General features: G+C 41.6%; 1 protein-coding gene across 1 annotated transcript in view; it reads left to right on the plus strand.

Moving 5' to 3' along the window:
- The window catches only part of LOC311224885 (proteasome subunit beta type-5-like), a 39311-nt gene that overhangs the window by 4845 nt on the left and 8752 nt on the right, over window positions 1-25714 (plus strand). The window contains exon 2 of the mRNA XM_084310024.1: window positions 24208-24514. Coding sequence (XP_084166150.1) covers window positions 24208-24514 — 307 coding nt within the window. The remainder of the gene's footprint in view (window positions 1-24207; window positions 24515-25714) is intronic.

Consider the following 25714-nt stretch of genomic DNA (forward strand, 5'->3'; position numbering starts at 1 on the left):
GTTCATCTCACGTCAATCATTTTTATTGCAGATGCAGAACATGGTATTTTCTCAAGCAGACAGATAACGAGGGAGAGAGAGAGGCTATGCTCGGAGCATTTAGTAACGTTACATTTTCAACAAGATTGCTGCTATTTAAACACTTCATGGAAACGGGGTAACGTTAACCTTATGTCGACTGTAGTATTGTATGACCTCAAGTTAACGTTTAAACGTTAACGTTACTCCGTTTCCATGCAGTAATTATAAAGGTGTCCAGCTAAGCTAAGGGAGCTAACGGCTAGCAGTAGCTAACGTTAGCTGATATCTGTAACGTTACTAACAACGAATCAGCTGTTGATATTATGCGCCATCAGTAGACAACGTATCATGTATTAAACTAGAGTTAATGGTTTAATGCTTCAGTCACAGTGACGTTGAAAGAGCAGCTGTCATGAACCTCTTTAACACTTTAAGTGCCGAAAACGTGTTTAGGCGTCCTTCCCCGCCATGCTCAAGTTGCCGAGGACGCCGTAACTCGTCTTTAATATCAATATTTCAAAAATCTGTGATCGGAATCATATTTTCCATCCGCAGCCTTCACACACAGTTCTGAGCTCCTCTCAAACCTCTAGCGGTTCAAGAGCGCCATCTGGTGGCCGATCGGCAGAAGCGCCAAACAGGAAGTTATGTGGTTGAAGTGCTGATCGTCCATATTACTTCCGGGCACTCTCTATAGGTCCCGGGACTCGATCTCGACACAATACATAGCGATCGATTGCCAATAACTCGATAAACAACATGATTTGGACATATATACTATTATACAAGCTGGAAATGGACCCGATATTTCTACATACCATAATAAGTAAATGACTGTTCCACGCTCATCGCCCAACGGCGCGAGGAGGATACGGTAAGATTCAGCGTTATTTTTGATCGTATTCCATATAAACTGTTATGATGAACATATCACCCACACTAGATGAATGATATAACCAGGGACCGAAATTAGAGAGCGCCACCCGCCATTTGCGCTCAGTTTTTACGTTTGGCGCCTCCCACTGAGACGTCTGAGCGCCGTGTGACGGGCAATCAAATAGTCATGTGAAAACCGAAAATCATGATCCAATTCATTAGCGGAGTTCTCACTCGCTGTCTCAGCACAGACATGCAGCGCGCACCGCGCACTGCTGCTGTTACCCCCTCCCCACCTGTTTCTGTTTCTGTAACTATGTAACGTTAGTTAGCACTGCTGCTGCTGCTAATGCCTGCATGTAAACAGAGGCTATTGCCTCACCGTGACGTTAGTCTAGTCAGTGTGGGACCTTCGTGAGATAACGTTAGCTACCGTTACAAAATGACCCAGTCAACTATTCACTTAGTTTAATACACGAGGCATTGTGTAACGTTATCCAGCCGGCTAGCTACGGATAGCTCCCGACATCAACAAATCCTCCAGCAATAGTGCATAATACCTCCGTTGGCTAGGTAACTAGTCACTACGAAATGTCGCAGTAAAACTAAATAGTTAACTGAGGCGTTGTCCCAACGCCATCCAGCAGTAGCTACAGATAGCTCTTGGCATCAATGTCCTAAAACAACAACATGCGTATTCGAGTCCCTGGTTTACATCGCATGAGTGAGGGCTGCTGACTAGGGTCCAGGTGCAGCGCCGGAGAATTCTTTTGCATGCTGAATGTAGCGTTTAGGGTCCAGCTGCACCCCCGGAGAATCCTTGCTGGAGCTGGAGGCCACTCGAGTATACACACAGACAGTGGAGCTGTTTGCAGACAGCGAGGTGGCGATGTCTCGCAGATAACACAATCACAAGTATGATTATATAATATATATATTTTATTAAAAAAAAATCTATATAAAATAATAATAAAAAAAAGTTATCAAAAAAAAGTTGGCTGGTAAGAAATATGCTTGGCGGGTAGATTCTTCCCATCTACCCGCCACTGGCCGGTGAGTCAAAAAGTTAATTTCGCTCCCTGGATATAACGCTGCCCACGGAATTATAAACGATCCCCCGCCCATCCGGTCATCATCAGATCATACGTAGATCATTCTAGAAGTACGTCCAATTGAAATTTTTTATATCGCCCCGATTGCCATCAAACTGTATTTCATCATCAATATAATGCATTTGGGGCTATATATCACGTTCTGGAGAAAGCTGCAGAAAGAGATGAAAACATACTTATACATTAGACTAGGGGTGGACGGTATAAACGGTATACGGTATAAACGGTATGAATTTGCTCTACGGTATGGATTTTGACTATACCGTGTAACCGGTATGGCAGCTCTAAAATAGCAATGACGTCATGTAACCACAGCGGACTATTTCACTCGCATTTGCCCCTAAAAATAGATAGAATTAGTCATAGATAATACTAGATATGTGCGAACTGGAAAAAGTTATTTAGGAGGCTTCGCGCAGTGGGCGTGCCAGCCCCTACCGCACGCATGTAAACACGGGTCTAGACCGTCTAGTAGTCTAGTCATGGGACGGGACACAGGAGCTGTCGGGAGGACGGCGGCGTCTCCCTGGCCTGAGCTAACGTTAGCTTAGCTACCGTTACAAAATGACCCAGTCAACTATTCACTTTTAGTTTAATACATGATGAGGCATTGTCTAACCGAACGGTATCTAGTCGGCCAGCTACCGATAGCTCCTGACATCAACAAACGCTCCACAAAGTCTAGTAGAGACGTGTATGCTACCTGTTAGCTCACGTTAGCGCAAATTAGTTCACCGTTCAAAACGAAATGTCCCATTGAACTAAATAATTCACTGAGGCGTTGTATTAACGTTATATATCCGGCTAGCAGTAGCTACAGATAGCTCCTGATATCAATGTCTTATAACACTGATTCGATGCGTATTCGAGCTGAGGGCTTGTGAATGTGATTTAACGTTATAGTTATACCATTACTAGGGCCCAGCTGCAGCGCCGGAGAATCCTGGCCGTAGCTCGAGGCTACTCGAGTATAGGTCCAGCTGCAGCTCTGGAGAATCCTGGCCGTAGCTGGAGGCTACTAGAGTACACACAGACAGTGGAGCTTGTTGCGTGGTGGCGATGTCTCGCAGATAATACAAGTACAAGTCTAATTATATAATATATATATTTTATAAAAAAAAAAAAAAAAGTATATAAAATAAAAATAATTTTTTTTTTATCAAAAACGATGATACCGTGATATATACCGTTACCGTCTATGCTTCAAATTATACCGTGATATAAATTTTAGACCATACCGTCCACCCCTACATTAGACCATACTTTACTATGAATATGTGAATGAAAAAGTTTAACGTTGCTACACAATGAACAATACATATAGGACTTTGAATGGGCCCTAATAATGGCAATGTAGCAATAGAATTTAAAAAGTTATAGCCCTGCAAAGAAGGGGAATTTCTCCATAGACAAATAGCGCTGGCAATCCAGTCATTTTCCGGATTTCTGGCCGGCACCCATAGTGTTAACATTATTATCCATGTAATTTACTGTAAAGTTCACGTTAGCTGTTAGATTGCATATTCCATAAATTAACATGCTAAAATTGGCCTGGCTCGTCACGTTTGATTGATTGATTGAAAACGTTATTAACAGATTGCAGAATGGGTACAATACAGTACGGCTCAATACACACAATTGTTAAGGAGATGCAGACCAGAGAAATACTTTCGTCTTGTTTACATCAGGGTCCCCCATGTTCAATTCATCATGACATTTATAACATACACGACATACAGATATACAGTACGTTACTGCATAACACATCGGCTCAGCCAGGTTATATATGATGCCAAGTCTACATCATTTTGGTTGTTTATAGCACAATAACATCTGATTTAATGTGATGGAAGAAGTGAAATAATCATTTTGAGTAAATATTAAATTTACCGCATAAGATGCTGGAAAATCTTGAAAATGCACCTTGAAAATGCTTGCATTTTGCCTTGGAAAAGGTGTACAAACCCTGAGTTAGCCAAAGCAAGCAGAGTATCTCATGACAATGTACTAAATATGACCCTAAAATACTCTGTTCCGCCCCAATACATTGCAATGACGTCCACCGTATACCCCACACTGCTATAACAGTTACCCTCAGAATTCAAAACACCAACTCGGCAGGTAAACTGTAAAATAGCGCCGTGCAAGCTAATTAGCCTAGCCAGCAGGGCTCGAGACTAACGATGTCCCGTCGTCCCGGGGACGATCAAATATTGATTTGGGACGAACAGAAATCTTTTTTGGGACGCAACCGGGACGGGGAGGATTTTTTCTTTTTTTTCACATGAAATGTAAATTAGCGACTGTCAGTGCGCGCATATATTGCTGTCAAATGGTGAATCTAAACGTTGCATGATTAGCCGAATCCAATGTCTATCTCCGTCTCCCAAGGCAGCGATACGCTAATCCAACATCAAGCTTCTACCCACCACTCCTCAGCCAGTCGCGCTGCAGCATCAAGCTCATACCCACCTCTCAGCAGCCAGTCGCGCTCCAGCAGCAGCAGCAGCAGCAGCATCACACCCCAAATGAATCTCGCTCCAAAAAATTAAAACGTGTTAACAGGTGACTAGGTGAGGGAAATCTCTCTTACCTAGGCTTTCTCCACTGTACAAAAACACAGCGAAAAGTAAAATAAATAAAAAAAACACGCTATACTGTCACTGTGGCATCCTCTCAGTGAAGCGAGCACTGTAAACAATAAACATGCTGCGCTATTTGAAGAGGGTGAACACAGCAGAAGATGCGGAGAACAGTCCCAAACTGACCAACAAGGAACTGCATCCACATCCAGCAATACTACCCCAGGCCCAGGGCCTGAGTCTAAGGTGAGGACACATTTAAATCACAAGTGTAATGTTAGTCTATTGGAACTGTATAGAGTTATCGACGCGTTCTAGTTATAGCTGCTTATTATAGCTAACGTTACTGACTAACGTATCAGACTGCCACTGATTAATCCATAGTTCACTATTTTATTCTTATTGTTAATATTATTATATTGTTATTCCTATTTTAGTCCTATATTGACCTAAATGTTTATTGTTGTTCAATGTGAGCGATACATAGTCTGCTCTGTAGTGGCGAATTTCCCTCGGGATTATTAAAGGATTTCTATTCGATTCTATACTAACACGTAATGTTACTACCATTGCAAGTTAATTGGCATAACGTTACATTTATCGAAACGAACGCGGAGAAATAGACGACAGGCTATAGGCAAACTTCACTTCAGCTACACAATGAATCCATATTCAGTGAGGAGGGCCATCTGGAATTTAGCAGCAGTTCGACCAGGAGGACAGCACGATCTAAGGCAGGGACGGGCAACTGGCGGCCCGCCGGCCGCATGCGGCCCTCACCGACGTTCCATGCGGCCCCAGGCCAATATAAAAAAAATAAATAAAAAATAATTATAATATTTTTTTATTTTTTTATTTTATTTTTTTATTTTTTTTATTTTTTTTATTTTTTTTATTGTATTCGACTAAGAAGAGTTGGCAGTCGACTATGGCTCCTTTCGATCGATTAGTCGACTATTTGACTAATAGGGGTCAGCCCTAGTGTGGACATATGAAACGCTGTTGAAGTGCCGTGCAGCAATATGGGGGGTTTGTTGTTACCGATGGAGCACCGGCAATTAGAGCTGCCGCGGTATTGATGTTTTCCTTACCGCACACATTTGCAAAATATTTCCTACCGCCGCGGTAATAACCGCACACACACACAAAAAAAAAAAAAGTTTGAATGCATTTTTTTTGTAGTCTACTCTTTATATAGCATATAGTCTAAATGTCTATCTTTAGAGGATGACTTTGCAGCATGAATATTGTTTGGGATTCGGCATGCACGCATTCGTTATTAAAAGTGAAACACGGATTCGAAGTCTCCCCTCGGTGTCGCGCCCGCCGGTTACCCCCCCGACCCTTTCTTCTTCTTATTATTATAACGTTACTACTTATGATTACAAAGGCATTCGATTTGTGGCATTAACGTTAGTATAGTTACACGTTCGTATTTACCGGACCACATAGCAAGGCAAGCGTTACTCAATTAATATCTAAGTTCCTTTCTTTGCTCAGAGCGTGCCGAGTTGTACCCATTCTGCGGTCTGTTAATAAAGTTTTCAATCAGACAAGTGTATAGAACGAAGGGCTTTTATTATAACATTTCGTTGCAGTAAAATCATTATGCCTCGTTCCCTGAGGAGCGACGGCGTCGGTAATCCACTCCGGTCTCCGGTGGGAGCTAACGTACTATTAGCCGTGTTGTGATGGCTGAGATTCAGGAAGTAAAAGCACTGCAAGATGCTCCAAGCATGTGACGCGTATCTCTTCTGACCAATCAGTGGTCTGCAGTGTTTCATGTGACTTTTCTGGTACCCAATAGGGTTGCTTGGAATCTCGACAGAGAAGTAGGGTATATCTGCAGAGCCGCAAGCCCAACGAGAGCGTAATAATAATAATAATATAATAAAAAACAGCGGTGATGCCGGTATCCAGCCCAACGCTGCGGTGGGCATGATGTAACAGCGATACCGCGGTAATACCGATACCGCGGCAGCTCTACCGGCAATGAAAGGAAAACACACAGGATTCGCCGGGCTTCTATGGCAGAGTGGCGTTGAGTGTCCAATGCTGCACTGCATTATACATCAGGTAAGTTCGCTAACATAATTTCCATCTATTGTGGGTCACTATAATGACCAATGCGAGTCGAGTGTAGTCAAATTATATGCGAGAGTCGTTAAATCGTTTTTCTTTTTTTTCATCTGATATAGGAGGCTCTCTGTGCCAAGAAGCTTGACTACTACAGCCATGTTATGGATTTGGTTACCAAGGTTACCAATCTAATTCGTGGAGGCAACAGGTCACTAAACCATAGAAAGTTTGTCTCCTTTTTGGAAGAGATGGACACTGATTATGGCGACTTGCAGCTACACACAGAAATCCAATGGCTGAGCCGTCGGAAAGTACAGGAGCGACATTGAAACACTGCAAATGCAATTCAATGATCGCTTTGAAGATTTCAACGGCATGCAGTCACGGATAGCGCTGTTTGCCGGCCCCCACACCGCTACGGTGTCAGAGCAGCCCCCACCGTTGCAGCTTGAACTGTGCGAGCTACAGTCAGATCCTTTTTTTCAAGCAAAGAGAAATGAGAGGGGATTTTCGTTTTGGAAACTGCTACCTGAGCCCCGCTTCCCACTCCTCAGGGACTTTGCCCTCTCTATGGCCAGTATGTTTGGGAGCACATACATATGTGAGAGCAATTTCTCAAACATGAAGCACATCAAGTCAAAGTAGAGAAACAGGCTGTCGGATGAAACATTATTTCATCTGATGCAGATTGCATGCACAAACATTGAAGTTGACATTCCTGCTATTGTGCGCCAAATGGAGAGACCACAAGTGTCTCATTAAAGACAGGGGGGGAGGAGATGATGAAGAGGTGTAGAGGGGGGGGAAGGAGATGATGAAGAGGTGTAGAGAGGGGGCAAGAGATGATGAAGAGATGTAGAGAGGGGGGGGAGATGATGGAGAGGTGTAGAGAGGGGACCATTATTATTATTATTATTATTATTATTATTATTATTATTATTATTATAACCATTATTGACCCACTGTGGGGCGAGGGTGAATGTCATGCCAGTTTGATAAAGGGTCAATGGGAGGCATGTAGCATTGCACTTTACTTTACTTGCACTTTACTTGTTTACTTTTGTAGTGTTCAGATAACACTAATAACACAAACACAAAGCAGCATTCCTGCTGCATTTCACTACAACAGTAAATCAAAAGTGCAATAATAAATGATTTTGTTAAATGTATACACTTTTATCCTGCTACTAAACAAAACATTCCTGAGTGCTTCATATCCATAACATGCATTTCAGTGTTATAATGTTTTGTTTAGTAGCAGGATAAAAGTTTATACATTTAACAAAATCATTTATTATTGCACTTTTGATTTACTGTTGTAGTGAAATGCAGCAGGAATGCTGCTTTGTGTTTGTTGAGCAGTGGGCTTTAAGTTCATACATTTATTTTATTAGAAGCCTTAATTATAATTGATAATTTTTGTATATATATGGGGTTACACAGCAATACTTTTAAATTCAGCTGTTTATAAATTCATACAGTTGAAATTGCATTACTAAATGCGTTTGAAATGGAATAAAAACAAAGTTACAACAAATTATAATTGTTTATATACCTTGTGACTATTAGGGCTATTTGAGTGATGGGGTACTACTGGCGGGACTGCCGATAAACAATGCGGCCCCCCAGATTGATTGTGGACATTTTGTGGCCCTCACCATATACAAAGTTGCCCACCCCTGATCTAAGGGACATGTTTCATTACTAGTCAAGTGTCATTACTTTAGTTATCAAAGGTGGAATCTCTGGACGCAATGACATTATATAGTTTAAAGCTAAACAACGTTTTTCTTTCTTGTTAGAAGAGGGATAACTTATTCAGTTAGATTTGATTTGATCTTTATTTATCTCTAACATTTTCAACCATAACACACACATTTGTAATAACAAAAACTAAAACAAAATAAAATACAAATATATTTTCCTATGGAAGGAATAATCAACATGGCTCCAATTGGTTGCACCGTGACCAAATATCCCTATACTAGCACCTTGTTAAACACTTTTATATATATATATATATATATTTATTTTTAATCATAATTATTCTTGTGAAATCTTTCCACTTGGGAGCCTTTTGACTAAATCAATTTATTCTCCCCTTCTCTGAATGGTGTTTCTTATGGCAATAACAACTATAGACGACAACCAAAGTAAAGAAACAACATTTGATTTTTGGGACGGTTAAAATTGTATTTCGGGACGGTTCTGGGACGGTGGTGAAAATGTACTAAATATGACCATAAAATACTCTGTTCCGCCCCAATACATTGCAACGACGTCCACCGTATGCCCCACACTACTATAACCGTTACCCTCAGAATTCAAAAGACACACCAACTCGGCAGGTAAACTGTAAAATAGCGCCGTGCAAGCTAATTAGCCTAGCCAGCCTTGTTTACTGAGTCCTACCTCCGGGTCTACTTCCGGGTCTCCTTCCACTGTCGGCCATCTCCTTCACTGATTGGTTGTTAGTGCGTGTGCTCATATCCAAGCTTGGAAAATCGATATATCGAAACTTGGCGACCACGTTTCATGTTTATTTTGAGGAAATAATTTATCGCGATAGTTATCGTTATCGTTTTATCGCCCAGCCCTACCGTCTCCTCCTGTCTCCTCCTGTTCCCTCCTCTCTCCTGTTCCCTCCTCTCTCCTGTTCTCTCCTCTCTCCTCTCTCCTGTCCCCTCCTCTCTCCTGTCTCCTTCAGTGTTTACTTGACCTGTCCCCTCCTGTCTCCTTCAGTGTTTACTTGACCTGTCCCCTCCTCTCTCCTGTCTCCTTCAGTGTTTACTTGACCTGTCCCCTCCTCTCTCCTGTCTCCTTCAGTGTTTACTTGACCCGTCTCCTCTCTCCTGTCCCCTCCTCTCTCCTGTCTCCTTCAGTGTTTACTTGACCTGTCCCCTCCTCTCCTGTCTCCTTTAGGGCTGCATGATTTTGGGAAATAATCTAATTGCGATCTTTCTGACAGATATTGCGATTACATTTGCGATTATAAATTTTCTTTTTTTAAGCAGCCCCACAGAGGTTTATTGTAAAATGTGGCTTGCATCTGGCCTACGCGGTGGGTCTGTTCAGGACAAGAAATGTTTCTTTTTACCTGGGAATCGATACCGGTACGTAGGCCTGCCACGATAACACATTTTGCTGGGTGATTAATTGCCCCCGAAAATATCGCGATAAGCGATATTATTGCGACCGGTTAGAGATTTTATTTTTGAGGAATTTATTTCCCAAAACTTTTATTTTGAAGCCCACCGCTCCGTCTTTTCCGGTGTTTTAGACTTTTATTTTGAAGCCCACCGACCGGACCGGAAGTATTGTTGTTATTATCCTAGCGGCACCTATAAGCGGCCAACTTGTCTCGTCCGGTTCTGTGTTTTTGAGCTAATGATAAAACAAATATTGAGATTGTTGGTGAACAACTAACTTTAGGTTAGTTTTAACGTTAGCTACTAACGTTAGATGCAGCTACTACAGGCAATCAACGATGAGGAGGAAGCGTCAAAGCAGTATATAATAGAATAGCTGTGGTGCGTAGGCACTGCAGCACGACTCGAAACTACCTACTACGTTATAATAAATGAATTCATGTTTAACTTGTGTCCAGTCCTTTGACTAGCCCCACCCGTTCATTGTAAACAATGATGCATGTAATTGTATTAACGTTATTCTGTGTTGTAGCTATGCTATACGTTGTATTTCGTTTGTTAGCTATTTAGCTAATGTTGTTAGCATTGAATGAGAATCAACACTCGATCTTTCATCTTTATTTAGCAGTCCAGTTTCTCCGGGCAGTAGCGAGTAACTACTTGGGTCTAAAAATAGCTAACGTTACACTATAAATAACGCTACTTGGTTAAAAGGAGCAACACCATTGAGAAATGTAGTTAAGCTATATGTGGCGTTGCTACTGCCCCACGGAGCTCCCGTGCTGTGCTCTGTAGTAAGGCCAGCGGCCCCCCACACGGACAGTGACTGACAAGGGGCACTGGTTCCGCCTCATTAAAACAAACGCGCAAATAGCAATTAATCGCGCCCGTCAAAATCATTGCATTAATTTTAATTATCGCAGCAATTAATCGATTTATTGCTTATCGCGGCCCAACGGTACCTTTTTTTCTGTACTTTACTCTCCCTCTCTGAAGTCTAAACTTCACAACACACAATCTAAAACCCCCTCCCTCTCCCAATTTTTTTATGTTGCATGATCATGTATATTTATTTTGTATTTTTTTTTTGTGTTTAAATATCAACATTATCTGGCAATCCTCAGTAAATACTAGGGCTGACCTTCAAAGCTTTTTTTGGCAATCGAAGCTTCGGGGCCGAGCTTCGATTTTAATTCGAAGCTTCGAAGAAAAAAAAAATGTTGTGGTAAACTTTGTTGTTTTTAAATGTGCTCTATAAATAAAGTGGATTGGATTAATTAATTAAGTAGCCCCTTTCGTGACTGTGACGCAGCCAACAAGGTTTCACTCGGCTGCGCTGCCTGGGTGCAGTGGGGCTTCTCTCACAGCCAACGACATGACATTACATAATTATGTTGCAACCTTCGTCTATCAAGCAAACAATTATATAAATATTTATATGTAGTTGATAGAGACAAAGGCAGAATTCGACTTAATTAAGCACGTTTTATTAAGACATATTTTTATATGGGTCGGGACACTTTAAAAAAGCAGCACAATGAACACAAATCTGTCCGACAGTCTTAAATAACAAACGGCATTGCTTCGCTTCTTCGTCGACAAGTAATATTTTTATTTATTTTTTTAAACTTCGATTTATTTTTTTATGTTCGAAGCTTGTGCCATCGAACGAAGCTTCGAAGTATTTAAGACAGCCCTAGTAAATACTATCAAACTCCTCTGATGTCAGACCAGATATGAGACGCGTGCACACACACACACACACGCATAAAAGGAGAGTGGCTTAAATTATTTTAGAATACTTCAGCTAATGAAGTTAAATGTTTATTATTAGGGATGCACCGAAATTTCGGCACCGAAAGTTTTCGGCCGAAAATAGCAAAAAATGGCCTTTCGGCTTTTGGCCGAAAAGAGTTTTTTCACTGAAAATATATCACCGAAACAGAAACAACCTAACAACCTCGCGTGTTGTTGTGATGATGTCGCGCTGTCGGGAGTCGCGCTGTTTCTATGTAAACTCTGCGCGCAACGCGTCCAATAAATGCGTCTTTAACATGCTTTTATATCCTTATTTACTATATGCCGCGGTTAATCACTGAGTGATCTAATATGCATATTATTCGCGTGTTGTTGTGATGATGTCGCGCTGTCGGGAGTCGCGCTGTTTCTATGTAAACTCTGCGCGCAACGCGTCCAATAAATGCGTCTTTAACTAGGGATGCACGATATTGATTTTGACACCGATACCGATAACTTTATGCTCCTCAAGCCGATAACCGATATCGATAACCGATATTTATTGTATTATAATAATCTTTTTTCTGTATATATATATTTTCTTTTTTTTTTGTATTTATAAGCTCCGACGTCATCGGTACTGCTATCGGTACTCGAGAAATTATGGATTTTTTTTTGAGCTCCGAGTAGAATAATGGCCGACAATCTGGAGGTAAATAAACGAACAAGAGCTTCTGATTGGTGGTAAGAAGAAGAGGTGGGTGCAAGCGGTGGGACGTAATTGGCAGATCGACTGTCTGCCTCCGAATGTAACGTGACTACGCAGGGAACAAAATAAGTACCAGCCAACCGCCAATGGCTGGTAAAAAATCTGCCTGGCTGGTAGTTTTTAAAATCTACCAGCCTAATGGCTGGTAAGTCAAAAAGTTAAGTTTGTTCCCTGAGAGCAGAGCTACACAGCAGTGCGCCTATTTTGCGAGCCGAAATAAGTCTGTGGTTTTTTTCTTCTTCTCACAACGGGTCAAATGCATCTAACATGCATTGCATCGTCGCCATTCCTTTATGCCCACATCGCCCGAAATGAACGTTATGTTAGCGTAAGCTAACAAGCTAATCCTGATCAGCGGCAGAGCCATAGAGAACAGCAGACAGTGTGGACTGGGGAAAGGGAAATGGGGGGGGGTGGCACTCTCTCTTTCTCTGTGTGTGTACGTGCGTTTGGAAAGACTATGAAGTCACTAGTCAGGACTCAGTAGAGGAGTATATTGTAGTAAACTGAGGATTACTGAGGATGCACAGATAATGTTGATATTCAAATATAAAAAGGTTTCGAGAGGAGTGGAAGTTTGAAGACAGACTAGACTACAATATGATGCGGGGGTGGTGAGTTGAAACAGTGTGTGTGTCCCCGACCCCACTTCTATGTTTCAATAAATTATTTGCATTTAAAACTATTAACGCTGACTCATTCCTTCAGTCCACTCAAAATTATGCTAATATTCCTTATGTTGTTTATGATATTAATTGAAAATAGCATATGAGAGTATTATATAGTAATAATAACACATGGCGATATACTAAAAAGCTATTTTTAATTTTTGGCTGGTAAAAAATCTGCCTGGCTGGTAGTTTTTCAAATCTACCAGCCAAATGGCTGGTAAGTCAAAAAGTTAATTTTGTTCCCGTCACAGCCAAGAAAGGGAGCGCTGGATTTGTGAAAAACTCCCTGTTCCTAAACCACACGCTGTCAGTCGTACCACAGTACTGGCAAAACGGGAGGAGGCTATAATAAAAACAAGTGCCCTTCATCCAAATCCACCCACACCGGATTTCTTTTAACCAAAAAATTTATTATATATTATCGGAGCTATCAATAACGTTATCGGGTTTATCGTGATGACGTCATAATTGCTGATATCGGCCCGATAATTATCGTGCATCCCTATATTTAACATGCTTTATATTAGGGCTGCAACGATTAGTCGACATAATCGACGACGTCGATTATAAAAAATCGTCGACGAGAAATTGTTGCGTCGATTAGTCATTATCTTTGTGAGAGTGGCTGCTCAGGGTTCCAGACAACATCATAACATGATGATCCCATAGCAAATTTTGGACATTGAAAACATTGTTCCCCTGCAGGAGATGATGATCAGACTAGACACACAATACATTACACACGCACTCCTCTCACTCACACACAGCGATCAGAGTAAGACACACACATACACACTCCTCTCTCTCACTCACTCACACACAGCGATCAGAGTAAGACACACACACATACACACTCCTCTCACTCACACACAGCGATCAGAGTAAGACACACACACATTCACACTCCTCTCTCTCACACACAGCGATCAGAGTAAGACACACACACATTCACACTCCTCTCACTCACACACAGCGATCAGAGTAAGACACACACATACACAAATTACACAGTACACACCTCTCACTCACACAGCGATCAGAGTAAGACACACAAATTACACAGTACACACACTCCTCTCACTCACACAGCGATCAGAGTAAGACACACACACATACACACACACACGGACTCCTCTCACACACAGCAAACAAAAGTTATTTAAAGTACACTTCCACTTTAATTTGTATTATTTAATTTATTTATCTTGTTATGAGTGATTGCTGTATTGTTCTTCAAATACATTTTCATTTAAAGTGGCTTAAAGATCCAAATTCAATTGTGTTTCTCACATTGACGCTGTCTGTCTGTCGCGCGTCTACTGTGCAGAGTCAAGCGAGCACATTCAGCTGGGGACTAGAAAGGTGCGCTCAGTAGAGCACAGATGTCCGCTGCGCAGCCAGAGAAAAGATGGAATTAATGTACTGTATGCATTCAGAAGTGCTGAATAAATGTTTTATGGACCCATAATAGTGATTATTTATTATTTAAGTTAAGTTTAGCCATAATCATATATTTTTCCATAATCATAATGTTCCACATGTTCATTTTCGGCCTTTCGGTTTTCGGCCAACTGTTTTCTATTTTCGGTATCAGTTTCGGCCAAGAATTTCCCATTCGGTGCATCCCTATTTATTATCAACTATCCAGTTTGTTTTTATAGTGCAACGTTTTTCAACTTTTCTACATTAATTGAACCAGTAGAGAGAGAGATGCCCACCCCCGAGCCCCGCTCCCCCCACCCTTTCCTTACTCAGCTCAGATGTTTTCTGTCTTGAGCAGGGTTAGCTAGGAACAGCTTTCTCAAACTTCGCACCTTGGGCATGGAATGGGCTACAGGCAGGGCATGAAATTAGAGCCCGCCACCCGCCAATGGCGGGCATATTTTAGGTTTGGCGAGTGACACTGAGGTCTGCCCACCACCTGGCGTGTAGTTCATATCGATACTCTTATTTTGAAAATCCTGTGCGTGTAGCTTATTGCCAGCGGAAGAGTGCAAGAATGCTTCCGCATTCGTCACCGCACGCCAGTACGGTAATGCGCCTTCCTTTCGCCCCGCTCAGACAAATGCATGTAGTACATTGCAACACAACGCAGCATTTCCGCGTACATTGCAACGAATCACTTGGAGTTTGAAAGTGATATCAGAAGAAACTACTCAACCTCGGCTGTCTTTAACTGAGTGAACAAAACGCATTGTAACGTTAACGCAGCTGTCAACTGTACTTTACTATGGAATATACATGTATATTATCGCGACGCGTCGTCACAGACTAAACGTGTTCTGGATTTTCCTACAATGGATTATTGATTGTAAATTGAACCCTTGCACTGAAGAACCATTATGAATCTGTTAGAAAATGTTTTGGATCTAAATCACTTGGAGTTTGAAAGTGATATCAGAAGAAACTACTCAACCTCGGCTGTCTTTAACTATGAGTGAACACAACACTCTAACTTACCATGTTTAGATAATGAAGTACTCAACCTCTACTGTATTTAACTATGAGTGAACACAACACATTGGAACGTTAACGCAGCTGTCAACTGTACTTATCTAAACATGGTAAGTTAGAGTGCTGTGTTCACTCATAGTTAAATACAGTAGAGGTTGAGTACTTCATTATCTAAAGATGGTAAGTTAGAGTGTTGTGTTCAGTCAGACAGTAGACAAGTAGAGGTTGAGTACTTTATTATCTAAACATGGTAAGTTAGTGTTGTGTTCACTCATAGTTAAAGACAGCCGAGGTTGAGTAGTTTCTTCTGATATCACTTTCAAACTCCAAGTGATTTAGATCCAAAACATTTTCCAACACAGATTCATAATGGTTCTTCAGTGCAAGGGTTCAATTTACAATCAATAATCCATTGTAGGAAAATCCAGAACACTGTTTAGTCTGTGACGACGCGTCGCGATAATATATATGTATATTCCATAGTAAAGTACAGTTGACAGCTGCGTTAACGTTACAATGCGTTGTGTTCACTCATAGTTAAAGACAGCCGAGGTTGAGTAGTTTCTTCTGATATCACTTTCAAACTCCAAGTGATTTAGATCCAAAACATTTTCCAACACAGATTCATAATGGTTCTTCAGTGCAAGGGTTCAATTTACAATCAATAATCCATTGTAGGAAAATCCAGAACACTGTTTAGTCTGTGACGACGCGTCGCGATAATATACATGTATATTCCATAGTAAAGTACAGTTGACAGCTGCGTTAACGTTACAATGCGTTGTGTTCACTCATAGTTAAAGACAGCCGAGGTTGAGTAGTTTCTTCTGATATCACTTTCAAACTCCAAGTGATTCGTTGCAATGTACGCGGAAATGCTGCGTTGTGTTGCAATGTACTACATGCATTTGTCTGAGCGGGGCGAAAGGAAAGGCACATTACCGTACTGGCGTGCGGTGACGAATGCGGAAGCATTCTTGCACTCTTCCGCTGGCAATAAGCTACACGCGTGCGGGTCAGGGTTTCCGTTGTCCGGTAATTACCGGTTTTTGACCGGCAAAATCTGTTGAAGTCCGACATATTTAAATCTCTCCGGTCATAATGTCCGGTGAAAATAATTCTCTAGGCACAATTTGAATTGTATTAAAATAGTTACATTTGTTTCATTGTTGCTTCACCAAGCAGGTCTAATAATGACAACGATGTGTGTTCTATTATGATGTGTGTAGTGTTCTGATAACGACTATTGGTGAAGCGATGTCGAGATTCATTTGGTTTGGCAGCGGGAGCTAGATTTGCGAGAAGCATGCAACTGCAGAGCTGACAGTTGTGCGCGCACAGTGCAATACTCCAATTCAGCCATTGGCAATTCAGCTGGAATATGACTGTATATTAGGGATGCCCCGATCACGTTTTTTGTCACCGATCGTTGTGAGTAGGGCTGCAACGATTAGTCGACATAATCGACGACGTCGATTATAAAAAATCGTCGACGAGAAATTGTTGCGTCGATTAGTCATTAAAAAAAAAACTTTATTTAATTTTTTTTCTTTTTTTTTTTTTCTTTTTTTGTGCACTACCTATCTTTGTGAGAGTGGCTTCTCAGGGTTCCAGACAACATCATAACATGATGATCCCATAGCAAATTTTGGACATTGAAAACATTGTTCCCCTGCAGGAGATGATGATCAGACTAGACACACAATACATTACACACGCACTCCTCTCACTCACACACAGCGATCAGAGTAAGACACACACATACACACTCCTCTCACTCACACACAGCGATCAGAGTAAGACACACACACACACACTCCTCTCACTCACACACAGCGATCAGAGTAAGACGCACACACATTCACACTCCTCTCTCTCACACACAGCGATCAGAGTAAGACACACACACATTCACACTCCTCTCACTCACACACAGCGATCAGAGTAAGACACAGACACATTCACACTCCTCTCACTCACACACAGCGATCAGAGTAAGACACACACACATACACAAATTACACAGTACACACCTCTCACTCACACAGCGATCAGAGTAAGACACACACACAAATTACACAGTACACACACTCCTCTCACTCACACAGCGATCAGAGTAAGACACGCACACATACACACACACACACGGAGTGATTGCTGTATTGTTCTTCAAATACATTTTCATTTAAAGTGGCTTAAAGATCCACATTCAAATGTTTCATGAGTCATTATTTTAATTTGCTATGGGATCATCATGTTATGATGTTGTTGTTTGGTCCTGACAAGAGTCTCAAAGTCTGGGGTGATGGTAGACAAGCAACTCTGAGGTCATGCTCAATGTCCAATCTGTTCCTCTGCTCTGTCTTCAGCTGGACCAGAGCTGAGAAGCCACTTTCACAAAGATAGGTAATTAAATTTTTTTTTGTTGTTTGTTGTTGTTTACATTGGTTTTCGATTAGTCGACTAATCGAAAAAATAATCGGCAGATTAGTCGACTACCAAATTAGTCATTAGTTGCAGCCCTAGTTGTGAGCCATATCGGCCGATACCGATCCGATACCGATTGTTTTTGATTAAAAAGAAATTAAAAATGATTTTATATATATATATATTTTTTTTTATATAAAATGTATATATTATATAATTAGACTTGTACTTGTATTATCTGCGAGACATCGCCACCACGCAACAAGTCAAAATGCTCACTATCTGCAAACAGCTCCACTGTCTGTGTGTACTCTAGTAGCCTCCAGCTCCAAAAAGGATTCTCCGGCGCTGCAGCGGGACCCCATTGGTAACGTTAAGTGCTTTGGTCATTTCACATTCAGCAAGCCCTCAGCTCGAATACGCATTAAATCAATGTTATAAGACATTGATATCAAGAGCTATCTGTAGCTACTGCTAGCCGGCTAGATGACGTTAAGACAGAACTTTAGTTCAATGGGACATTTCGTTTTGAACAGTAAACTAACGTCAGCTAACGCAAGCTAACTGAGGTATGAACATGAACTACTAGACTTTCTGGATCATTTGTTGATATCAGGAGCTATCGGTAGCTAGCCGGCTAAATACGGTTAGACAATGCCTACTAAACGTGAATAGTTGACTGGGTAATTTTGTTTAAACAGTAACGATAGCTAGGTAGCTAACGTTAGCGCAGGTCGAATGCACTACAGACTCGAGCAGAGGAGCCGCACCTCTTTGTTTACAAACTCTACACGGGGGCGGGCGGGGCTAGGGAGGAGGAGCAGCGGCAGTTTGCAGGTCGTGTGTGTCTGAGACAGACAGCGAGTGAGAGCTGCTTGATCGGTTTCCGCTATCGGCGAATATGACTCATTATCGGAATTCACAGATTGCATATTTATACTGAGTATCGGCCGATAACGATCGGTGGCCGATCGATCGGGGCATCCCTACTGTATATGCAAAAGTAGCCTAGTTTTAAGTTAAAATATTATAAATCTACATGCCTTGAGGATGTCATTATTTATATAGCCTGCCTATCAATTGTTTTTAAGCTCAATAAACTCTGACCGGAATTGATCCCATTTGTCCGGTAGATTGAAATCTTGCCGGACACGGAGACCGGCAACAATTTTTTCTAACGCAAACCCTGGTGCGGGTCTCTATTTCGCCCCAAGCGCAGCTCCAGTCATAATATCGATGGCTCCGGCAGTTAGCAACGTTCGGTTCATATGATACTCTTATTTTGAAAATCCCCTCGTGAGCATATCCGCCCGGCTGCAGCAACAACAGTAGCTCAGCGCAGCTCAGCGTGTGTATAGACGTTAGACAGAGTGGCTTCAGAGTCCGCCTATTTTGCCCGAAATAAGTGCCTGTTTTTTTCCCCACAAGGGGTCAAATGCATCTAACATGCTTTCCATCCTCGCCATTCCTTTATGCCCATGTCGCGTTAAATACCGAAATTAACGTTGCGTTAGCGTGAGCTAACTAAGCTAAGCTGATAGAGCGATAGAGAGCACAGCAGAGGTCCACTAGGGACTGGGAAGGAGGGGGGATTACTGCATTATAGCCCCACTAACAGGATCTGGCCGGTACTGCACCTTCTGACTCCCAATATGCTTTTTTCCAACCAAAATACAGCGCTGTGATAGGACATTAATAAGAAAAAAAAAAGAAAAGAAAAAACAGTCAACATGAGGTCTATTTGTATTAAAAACAATAGATTGTTTTTCATTTAAATGTCTGGAAGAAATCAAAAATAAAAATGTCAATTGATATTTCCATTGCCTTTTTTTTGTCGATTTAAATGTTACTGCTTGTGTTAAATGGGCATCGTGGCAGACTTTGTGATATCGGAAAATATCGTATTGTTGTCCAAAGAATCGATATCGTATCGTGATGTAACTGGTGATTCCCACCTAGGGCTGGGCGATATGGCCTAAATATGATATCACGATATTTTCTGACCTTTCGGTGATACACGATACGCATCACGATGTTTTTCTTTTTTTCCCCAAAATTCATTATGAGGCTTACCAAGACAGTATTTGAGTTTGCAAGCTAACATTAAAGACAAAATAAAATACCCATGCATTTAGCATTTTTATATTATATATTAGATTTAGATTATTGGATTATTAGATTATATATTGCATATATTTAGCAATGAGATATTATATGATTTAGATATGAAATATGATGAATTGAAAATGGGGGACCCTGATGTAAACAAGACGAAAGTCTTTCTCTGGTCTGCATCCTCCAGTCCGCTGTTGACTGTTGTTGTATTGAGCTGTACTGTATTATTTGTACCCATGCTGCAATCTTTTAATAACGTTCTCATTCATTCAGTCGGCAAACAGAATCATTTTGATTGACAGTCGCGTCTGCCAATTACGTCACATCGCTTGCACCCGCCCTGCTGTTCTTAGCACCAATCGGAAAGCGCGTATTTATTTTTTACTTCCGCCATTGGAGAGCTCAATGACAATAACAATGGCAGCTCGCCGCGGCCGACGTTTAGCTTTTAGCTCCGCAGAAGGACTAAACGACTGGAGGCATAATGATTTTACTTCAACGGATGTTATAATAAAAGCCTTTCCATACATCTGTCTGATTGAAAACGTTATTAACAGACCGCAGAATGGGCACAACTGAGTCAGCACGGGCTGAGATATGAACGAGCTTGCTATATCTAGGTCGACCTCGGTCGGCACTATGTAAATACGCTGATGTTATTGAAAGTGTAACTATATAGAGACCTCTGAACAGGTCCTGCATTATTATTATTATAACGTTAATGCCACAAAACGAATGCCTTTGTTATCATAAGTAGTCACTTTTGATGCAGTAGTGTGTGTGTGGGGCGGCGCTGTTCAAAAGTGTCCGTGTGGACCAGATTGACGCGACACAAGCCTCTTGGGCAAAACATCACGATATCCACGATACGTTTAAAAAGTGTATCGTTAATGAACTGTACCCGATATTTATATAATATCGTCATATCGCCCAGCCCTATTCCCACCCCTACTCGGTAGGCAACGTTAGCTCACGTTAGCTCTATATGTCCCAGTAAACTAAATAGTTCACTGAGGCGTTGTCTTAACGTTATCTAGCCGGCTAGCAGTAGCTACAGATAGCTCCTGATATCTATGTCTTATAACATTGATTCTATGCGTATTCGAGCTGAGGGCATGCTGAATGTGATTTGACCAATAGGGTCCAGCTGCAGCGCCGGAGAATCCTGGCTGCATCTGGAGGCTACTAAGTATTAGGGATGGGTACCGAATTCGGTACTTTTGAGGCACCGAACCGAAACACGTCGTCGGTACTACAGAGTATCGAATCAAGTGAGAAAAGGAATTTTTTCCTTTTTTTTTTTTTTTTTTTTTTTTTTCCCTTTTCTTTTCATGTCAACGTTCACACGCACAATATATGCTTACCTAGGATTTGACTTGATTCAACAACAAAGCAGTCGGAGCAATGACAAGCCAATAACTGTCGAAATTGTAGTTATTTGAAGTTTGGATTTTTTTTTTACGACTGAGGTAGGTAAATTAAATTTCTTGAGACTAAATACCGATAGTATTTGTATCTGTTCAAATGTGAAAGGTACCCATCCCTACTAAGTATACACACAGACAGTGGAGCTGTTTGCAGATAGCGAGAAGTCACTTCAGAGAGAGAGAGTACAAATTTAACTCTGGCCTCTTTAAGTGTCTATTCTTCAACATAATAGCGTATCTACTTGAAATGTACTGAATTTTTTTTTAGATATGTGACACAAAAATGCGTATTTTTTTTTGGCCGGTAAGAAATATGCTTGGCGGGTAGAATTTTCCCATCTACCCGCCACTGGCCGGTGAGTCAAAAAGTTAATTTCGTGCCCTGGCTACAGGGCCCTCTTCCCCGTACCTGGTTCAACTAAGTCGATCAAGAGTCCCATTATCCAGATTCAGTTAACCCGATGTTTGAAGCCGGGATTTTCCTGTTCCTCGAACGCTGATTCAGTCTCGTTAACTCGAACCAGACTTGAGACTCTGGATAATTGCGCGCGGCCGCTTCAGTTGAAAAGACAGCAGGTGTAGATCGCAGAAATCCTGATCTTCTAATGGCATTGATTGATTGATTGTTTTAAAACTTTATTAACAGATTGCAGGCGGCTCAATAGCCTCGCCGACAAGTTAAATGCATAATCTATAGGCTAATTTTAAATCTCTCATTACCCCCAATCAATCAGATTATATTTCTTTAAACGTTCCTGCTGGCAGTAGGTTTATGCATTGAATAATCAAATGAGATCATGCTAGCGAAAATAATTAGTTCAACTGTTTCAGAATAAGGATACGGCTCTCTTATCTATTGATTGATGTATGGTGGATATTTTACTTATCTGCACTGTGGTGTGACGGTTTGTGCTTTTGCCTTTCACGCAGATGGCCCGTGTTCGAATCCCCCTCCTTCTAGTCTTTTTCTTCTTTTTGCAATGTAAATACTTTGGTGCACGTTTAGAGCTATATAAAGAATTACATCCTCAATGCATGTAGATTTATAATATTTTAACTTAAAACTAGGCTACTTTTGCGTATAATCATTAATATTATATTCCAAAAAAATTAAATTCGAAACGCGGGGTTTCGAACTCGGGTCGCCCGGTTGACAGGATTAAGCACTAGCCGTTGGACCACTGTGCCAGACGGGATATATCCATTGTGTATCCATTAATGGACAAGAGACCCGTGTTTCGAATATTTTTCTTTTGAATGAAGTTTTATCTCTTTATTCTCAAATGCATTAATGTGACGTCAACGGCTAATTCAATTTCTCAAATCCGTCAAACAGCGCATCTCATCAGACATTTTAATCCCAGTTACAATATCACAATAACGTGAGTGATGATACAATTCAACAATCCTCAGAGTCCTCGTAATTCATAATCCACAAAAACCACAATCCATGCATAGACACTTCAATTTTATGCTTGAATGAAACACAATCCGGGCGCTCCGTTAAGCAAATCTACAGCGGAGAATATATGAAACTAATCGGAGCCAAACGGCCGATTCATTCATTAAAAATATCCCTGCGGGATTCACATTTGCAATGCGCCTGCAGCGTGTATCGCACTCCGAGCGCCGTATATGACGTGCATTATTTTATTTAGGACAAAGTAAATCTATAGGCTGAATATGATTTATTATCAGCATTTAGTTCTATTATACATTTCAAAAGCCCCCTCTAGGAAAACGAAGCACAGAAACATAATTCAGAATGGTATAATGCAGATCTACACTGTGAGAATCATTTCAGGAAGCGAGCTGGCTTTTCTTTGCGGGGGCGTGGCCATGGTTCATCCAGCTAACTGAACTTAACCCTGCTCTCGACCAGGCTCAAACTTTTTCATCTGTTGTCATGGTGATTTAGACAATCGAGCGTCGGGGAACAGAAAGGTCCGGCTTAAGTCAGGCTATGCTGGAAATTATCCGGCTAACTCAGTTAGCCAGGTACGGGGAACGGGGCCCAGGACCATTATCCACTTAGAAACCCTGGTCTCTCTTGGTGAATTTAAATCTGTATTACATAACTTCCTACAAGAAGAATGTTGCTGCTTTCTGTAGTTGGGTCCCAACTGCAAAATTACTGTATTACCCTGTATTATACACTTTTACTATCATGTAGACTATTCTGCTTTATGTTTTTGTGTTTACATGTGATGTATTGTATATTGTATACATGCACATTTATTATGTTCTTGTGTGATGTATCGCACATTTTATTGCTGTGATGTATTGCAAATATTATTGCTGTCATCTTGGCCAGGTCTCCCTTGCAAAGGAGATCTTGTATCTCAATGGGACTTCCTGGTTAAATAAATAAAATAAAAATGTAATTGCAGGCCTGGCGATTTTTTATTGCATCCTTTCAAATCGCGATATCGATTAATCGTTCAGCCAGTGTTTACTTGACCCGTCTCCTCCTCTCTCCTGTTCCCTCCTCTCTCCTGTCTCCTTCAGTGTTTACTCACCTGTCTCCTCCTTCCTCCTCTCTCCTGTTCCCTCCTCTCTCCTGTCTCCTCTCTCCTGTCTCCTTCAGTGTTTACTTGACCTGTCTCCTCCTCTCTCCTGTTCCCTCCTCTCTCCTGTCTCCTTCAGTGTTTAGTTACTTGACCTGTCTCCTCCTCTCTCCTGTCTCTTTCAGTGTTTACTTGACCTGTCCTCCTCTCTCCTGTTCCCTCCTCTCCTGTCTCCTTCAGTGTTTACTCACCTGTCTCCTCCTCTCTCCCGTCTCCTCCAGTTCCAGCACGGCGTGATCGTGGCGGTGGACTCCAGGGCCACGGCGGGCTCCTACATCGCCTCCCAGACGGTGAAGAAGGTGATTGAGATCAACCCCTACCTGCTGGGCACCATGGCGGGCGGCGCGGCCGACTGCAGCTTCTGGGAGCGCCTGCTGGCGCGGCAGTGCCGCATCTACGAGCTGCGCAACAAGGAGCGCATCTCCGTGGCGGCGGCCTCCAAGCTGCTGGCCAACATGGTGTACCAGTACAAGGGCATGGGCCTCAGCATGGGGACCATGGTGTGTGGCTGGGACAAGAGAGGGCCAGGTGAGACACACACACACACACACAGGCCTGGGCCCCGTTCCCCGTACCTGGCTAACTGAGTTAGCCGGATAATTTTCAGCATAGCTTGACTTAAGCCAGACCTTTCTGTTCCCCGAAGTCGGATTTTCTAAATCACCATGGTAACAGATCAGAAAGTTTGAACCTGGTCCGGAGCAGGGTTAAGTTCAGTTAGCTGGATGAACCATGGCCACGCCCCCGCAAAGAAATGCCAGCTCGCTTCCTGAAATATTTCTCAGTCTAGATCCCATTATACCATTCTGAATTATGTTTTTGTGCTTCGTTTTCCTAGAGGGGGCTTTTGAAATGTATAATAAATGCTGATAATAAATCATATTCAGCCTATAGATTTACTTTGTCCTAAATAAAATAATGCACGTCATATACGGCGCTCGGAGTCGCGATACACGCAGCATGTGGTTATTTTAATAACGGCGCATTGCAAATGTGAATCCCGCGGGGATATTTTTAATGAATGAAACCTATCGGCCGTTTGGCTCTGATTAGTTTCATATATTCTCCGCTGTAGATTTGCTTAACGGAGCGCCCGGATTGTGTTTCATTCAAGCATAAAATGGAAGTGTCTATGCGTGGATTGTGGTTTTTGTGGATTATGAATTACGAGGAATCTGAGGATTGTTGAATTGTATCATCACTCACACGTTATTGTGATATTGTAACTGGGATTAAAATGTCTGAGATGCGCTGTTTGACGGATTTGAGCAATTGAATGAGCCGTTGACGTCACATTAATGCATTTGAGAATAAAGAGATAAAACTTCATTCAAAAGAAAAATATTCTAAACACGGGTCTCTTGTCCATTGATGGATACACAATGAATATATCCCATCTGGCACAGTGGTGCAATGGCTAGTGCTCACTCCTGTCAAGCGGACGACCCGAGTTCGAAACCCCGCGTTTCCAATATAGTTTTTCTGGAATATAATATTAATGAATATACGCAAAAGTAGCCTAGTTTTAAGTTAAAATATTATAAATCTACATGAATTGAGGATGTCATTCTTTATATAGCTCTCAACGTGCACTAAATTGAAGTATTTACATTGCAAAAAGAAAAAGAAAACTAGAAGAAGGGGGATTCGAACGCGGGTCGTCCGTGTGAAAGGCAAAATGACCAACCATCACACCACGGTGCCAGACAAATCAACCATACATCCATC

This window comes from Notolepis coatsorum (genome assembly GCF_963971535.1).
Source record: "Notolepis coatsorum genome assembly, chromosome: 3".
Taxonomy (NCBI): Eukaryota; Metazoa; Chordata; class Actinopteri; order Aulopiformes; family Paralepididae; genus Notolepis; species Notolepis coatsorum.